General features: G+C 53.7%; 1 protein-coding gene across 1 annotated transcript; it reads right to left on the reverse strand.

The window, feature by feature from the left end:
* Positions 1–1,472: 1,472 nt before the first annotated feature.
* On the reverse strand, positions 1,473–5,507 carry JR316_0008455 (uncharacterized protein; the record flags this gene model as incomplete). Its single annotated transcript, XM_047894170.1, has 3 exons — positions 1,473–4,383; positions 4,804–4,929; positions 5,230–5,507. The coding sequence occupies 3 exons, from the start codon at positions 5,505–5,507 to the stop codon at positions 1,473–1,475; spliced, it is 3,315 nt and encodes a 1,104-aa protein (XP_047747485.1).
* Positions 5,508–6,000: the final 493 nt, after the last annotated feature.

Here is a 6,000-nt window from a genome sequence, read left to right on the forward strand (position 1 = left end):
CCACATCCACAGACACACACAGACACACACACACACACACACCCGGTGTGCAAAAAAGTAAGGCTAAGGGAAGGGGACGGACGAGATTTGAGAGTCGGTTTGACACTGCTGAGCGACACTCCTTGGTTGGGTTTTAAACGTTCAAAGCGCAGGTACAAGTGCAAGCCTCAAGGATCGAGGCCTCACGGAATTCTCAAGGTCTCAAGATACAGCCTGAGTAAATGAGAGTCGTCTTCAAGTTAAGTTGAAAAGGAAGTATCAGGTATCTTTGGTAAATTCAAAATTGTCCATGTCCACACATAAACCAATAATCAACCATAAAACACTCCATTGATCACTGTCAAATTTAAAAAAAAGCAAATTACAACGCAGATAATAACCAAGTTCAAACGTACAACAAAACAGAACCACTGACAAAATTGCAAACAGGCAAGATAACAGGAAGCCAACAACTTGGGGATGTGCAGTACTAAGTAACTACTGATTAAAAATAAAAAAGGGAACATTATAGAAAGCACATAGCAAAGTTAAAATTGAAGAGGAGTGGAGGTGGGTTGTAAAGAATCCGAGACCGTAGCTGTAGCCGTAGGGCGTAATCGTAATCATAATCGTAATCCATAGTTGTAGTTATATTCAAAAGAATTAAAATTTAAGATTTAGAAATGGAGTACAGGTACGATGGAGAAAAAGAAGAGAGTTGCGATCCAGGATTTAGTCTATATATGTATGTTATGCGTGTATACACACGGACAATAAGCAGTGTAGAGAGCAGGAAACAGGAAATGAGGGGAAAGAAACAGTCCGGAGCAGGTAAAATCAAAAAGCAGTGGGGAAGGTAGAGACATGTTTATACAATAGAGAGAATAGAGAATAGAAAAATTAACAAAGAGACTGAAGATAAAATTAATAATAAGATGTACACCAGGACCAATACAAAGCAAGAAATTATGGAAAGGATGAAGAAGCAACCCACTTTATCTCCGGCGTAACACACAGAACGCGGAAACGACCCACAAGGGAGAGAGTGACAGGGAGAGGAGGACAACGTATCGGCCTTCCGCGACCCCGTCCGACTTTCCGTCCCGAATACGATGCTGTGTCGTGTCGTGTCCCAAGAACAAAAGCAGAGATATAGGATGGATGTACCATATTGTGTTGCGTTGCGTCGTATCGTGTCGTGTCGTGCGAGCCCCATGCCCATGCCCACCTTCTTCTCCTCTTCCTGATACAACCGCCTCCGCCCTCCCACCAACTTCTACACCTTCCACGCAAACAAACGGCCACGAGCACCAAGCACCGAGAACCGCACCGAGCAAGGAAAAAAAGGAAAAAGAAAATTACATCCACAAAAAACAACATAAAATAAGAAAAAACCCAACCCAAAGAAATCTAAACAAAAAAAACCAAGACGAACGACGAACGACGACAACAACTTGAAGCCAACCCGCAACGGGCCGCATCAGCGCCAGCCATCAAACGGTACTCGACACGCTCCGCTTGAACCGTACAGGCAGATGGAGGTTCACGTTGGTGTTTAACGTGTTCTGCGCGGTCTGCGTGTTAGTGCTGCTGCTGGGGATGGAAGAGTCACCGCCGACAGTGGCGCTTTCACTCGCTGCTCGAGCAGCTATCGTCGCGGGCGGTGTCGCAGTCGCAGTCCCAATCGTCGCAGTCGAAGTTGAAGAGGCAGCAGCAGCAGCAGCAGCCAACACACCTCCAACCGACGCAGACAGAGGAGGGGTAAACCGCGGTATTGACAACGCCGTATCCTCCTTCTCCTCTTTGGACTCGCCATCACCATCTCCCCCTTCCCCCGCCTCATCGTTCTCCTCCTCCTCATCGTCGTCATCGTCAAGGTAAACTTTAACATCATTTATAACGATAAACTCGCGTTTCCTATCTTCCTTCCTCCCCTTCCCCTTCTTATTCTTCTTTTCCTGCTCTGACTCCTGCTCTGCCAGCTTACTCTCCACCTCCACCTCCTGCACCAACTTCCGCTTCAAAGGCACCCACTCCCCCCCACCCACCTCCGCCTCTTCACCAACATCACCATACACCTTCGCAAGCCCCGAACCACCACGCCCATTCCGCATCTGTGCGCCAACGCCATCGGCGTTAAAATTAGCATCGACGTCGACATCAACGTCCAAAATAAGCGGAGACGGCGGATCGACAATATGCACGGGTAGAACTGACATCCCTCCCATTCTCTTCTTGGGCTCCCTCTCCAATTGTCTCTCCCTCTCCCATCCTCCCTCCCTCTCCAACTGCCTCTCCCTCGACACCGACCCCGCCCTCTCCCTCTCCCTCGAAGCACCCCTCTCCCTCTCCCTCGAAACATCTCTCGAAACCGACCCCGCCCTCGACCCAGCCCTCGAACCCGCCCTCGAAGATGACGAAGAAGGACACCCACCCAACACCACCTCCCCTCTCGAGCGGAGGTTCACCTGTCCGCGGAGCGGCGGGAGGTGTTTGAATAGCGTGTATGTTGGCGTTGGTGCGGGTGCGGCTGGTGCAGATGAGGGTGCGCTTGATGAGGGTGTTGTGGGTGTTGATGAAGGTGCGGATGCGGGTGCCGCGGGGGTTGATGAGGCCGGTATGGGTGCAGATGCAGATGCGAACCCAAATGCACCTCCACTCGCACTCGCACTCGCAAGCTGCCGTCCTCTCACCTCCTCCACCCCCTTTCCATCCCCTTCCTCTCGTAGCTTCCCATCCACCTCCTCTCGCTGCTTCCCATCCACATGCGGGAAATACGACCCCGCCCCCTCTCCACGACCCTTCTTCAAAACCCCACCACCAACAACACCATCAACGGCATTGCGCGAACAACTCGACGCCCTCGACCCATCCCTCGACCCGTCCCTCGACCCAGAAGCAGAAGCAGAAGCACACGAAGGCGCAGGCGTCGACGCGCGCGTATGGTCCGTGTCCGTATCCGTATCCGTGTCCGCGTCGAGGTCGGTATCGAGGTCTGTGTCAGTGTGGAAGTCCGTTTCTGTTTCTGTATGGAAGTCCGTCTCGGTTTCCGTCTCGGTTTCGGAGGCGGAAGAGGCGGAAGCGGAGGTTATAGAGGTGCAAGTGGTGTTCACAGTCCCAGCGTCCGAATCACTCTCAGACCCCACGTCCACGTCGGCGTCGTTATCGACGTTTAACGTGAATCCCCGCTCCCGCTCCCGCTCCCTCTCCCGCTCTCTCTCCCTCTCCCTCTCTTGCTCGCGCGGCGCGGGCTTGCCGACGTTATTCATCCCAGCAAGATACGCGAACCCAGGTCTCACAGGCGCCCCTGCCCCTACCCTCGTTCCCGCCGCGCCTGCACCTACACCAGCACCAGCAACGGGCGTCGTACGCGCGGGAAAGAGGTACCGCGCGCTCACCCCATTCCCACCATTCCCATTCCCATTGCCGCCATTCGCACCTCCACCAGCACCTCCACCAGCTCCTCCACCAGCACCGAGCGCAGGCGACGAGTACGACCGGTGCGGAAACGGGAATGGGAATGGGAATGGGAATGGGGGGCGCACCGCCGCTGTCCCCGCCGCCGCCGCCGCTCCTGTCGCCGCTCCTCCTCCTCCTGTAGAACTAGCACCGAAAGATGTCGTGGAAGCAGCGCTAGCACCGAAAGACACAGCCGAAGGTGTAGGCGACGTCGGCGCTGATACTGTGTATCCATATCCATACCCCGCCCTTGCCCCTGTACCATACCCCGCACCATTTGTGTACCCCGCACCTGCACCGTACGACGACGCGGTGGGTGAGATAGGACTGGTGGGTGAGACGGGTTTGCGCTGGAAGGTGATTGCCGGTGGTGCGCCTATCGCGCTCGCGCTCGAGTTCGAGGTTGAGTTCGGGGTTGGGGTTGGGTTCGAGGTCGAGGAGGGATCTGAGGAGGGATTTGAGACGGGATTTGTGGAGGGATTTGAGAGGGGATTTGAGGAGGAATTTGAGGAGAGATTCGAGGAGAGATTCGAGTTCGAATTCGAGGTTGGATTTATATTCGAAGCGGTATCACCATTCCCGCTATCACCATTCCCGCTACCATACAACGGCGCAGCCGCTGGAACCTTCGCCCCATACCCATACCCTCCACCGCCGCCGCCGCCGTTTCGCAAAGGACTAACGTCCCGTCCACCCCGATGGGCTTGTCCATATCCACTCGCGCCACCCGCACCACCTACACCATATCCCCCTACACTACTCCCACCACTACCACCATATCCCCCTACACTACTCCCACCCCCGCCCGCGCCCTCAGGCAACAAAGGCAACAGCCCAATCGGCACGGCCGACAAATAATGTCTCGCCGCGCGCCCTGCAAGAACGTCACATGGCTGGTTGGCGCGCGGGAGGGAGCGTTGGATTTCTTTTAGTTCTAGGAGGTCTCTGTTTGTTGAAGGGTTTTTTGGGGGTTTTTTGGTGGGTTTTGGGGAGGGGGGTTTTCAGGTGGGTTTTGGGTGTTTGGTTTGTTGGATTTGATGTTTGATTTGTTGGAAGATGGGATGGGGATGGGGATGGGGATGGGGATGGGGGAGAGAGGGAAGGAGAGAGGGAGGATGTGAGTATGTGTAGATGTATACGGGTAAAAGAGAGAGAAGGAGAAAGCAAAAGGCGAGGGAAAAGAGGAGGTAGATTAATTTCCGAGCGGAAATTATGGATAATACAGTATTTAGAAATGTGTATGTGTGGGGATGGGGTAGGGAGGGGAGGAATTTCGAATAGAATTATAATCGGCAATTTCAAAAATTGAAAAGGTGATTATGTTAAGAGGGGTATCCAACGCAACAAGCATAAAGCATAAAGCACAAGGCGAAAAGGACAGCGAATATGGAAAGCGAATAGAACAGGGAGAAGTGGGGGGGAGGGGCAAGGGCAACGAGAAACGCCGCGGCACACGACCACAGCACACGACCCCCGGAGCTCCCCCCACATCTATGAACATGAACATGTAACATGGAACTCCAAGCTCCAAAAATAGCGTCGATGACACCTCCCCCACCCCGTCCCTAAAAAAAAATTTCTCCTGCTGTTGCGAAAGGGGCGGAAGTTGCAGCGGGGAAATTGCACTCCGTGAAGGAGAGGAGAAGCACAGGCTGAACTGGTGCTTGTGCAGGTGCAGGAACAAGAGTGTGGGGAGCAGCAGTTTTACGCACGGAAAACGTACGGAAAGAGAGGATACAAGCGAAAACCGAAAACCGAAAACCGAAAACCAAAGTGAAAACTAGAACTCACTGGTAAGTCAACTTCCTCGCAGGCTCCGTCGGTGTGCGGTCCCACTCGTCCGCGGTATACACTTCCTCCAAACTGCCCTCGTCACCAAACGCCACGCACTTGCATTTGCGCTGCTGGGAGGTACCGGTGCCTGTGCTCGTGCTCGAGGCGGTAGAAGTGGTGGATGCGTTCGAGTTGGCGTAGAACGGCGAGGGCGAGGTGGAGGTGGAGAGGGGGTCGGGTGTGCTGACGCCTGAGGAGGAGGGCGAGGGGGATTTGAGACAGCCTTTCATCTTCATGTAGAGTTAACTGGAATTGGTGGTCGTCGTTGAATGAGGAGAGACAGAGCGACTTGGGCTGGGCTGTACCGCAACAGACCAAGTCCGCGTTGGACGCCAGGTGGAGTGCAATGCGATGCAATGGGATGCAATCTCCCGTCCGTCCCTCGGATCGATTCGGGCAAACGCGTGCGTGCGTGACTGTCGGTTCGTCTGAGACAACAACAACGATTCAGCGGTCGACTAGAAAGCAAAGCAAAGCAAAGTAAAAGTAAAGGTAAAAGTAAAAAAGGAGGCAAATAAAAGGCGGGGTGTGGTGTGACTTGGTTGTGTTGCCACCTTGGTCGGTACCTGGGCCAAGATGTATATTTATCGCAATTCGCAACCAACCTCGCGTGTCATAACTCGCAACTCAGTCTAGTCTAGGGTCAGGTCACTTGAGCCAGCACAGCGCATCCTGACAGCTGTATGTACATAACACTCATACACGCAGGGCAGGCATCGTTTCACTGGG

This window comes from Psilocybe cubensis, chromosome 7, assembly GCF_017499595.1.
Source record: "Psilocybe cubensis strain MGC-MH-2018 chromosome 7, whole genome shotgun sequence".
Taxonomy (NCBI): Eukaryota; Fungi; Basidiomycota; class Agaricomycetes; order Agaricales; family Agrocybaceae; genus Psilocybe; species Psilocybe cubensis.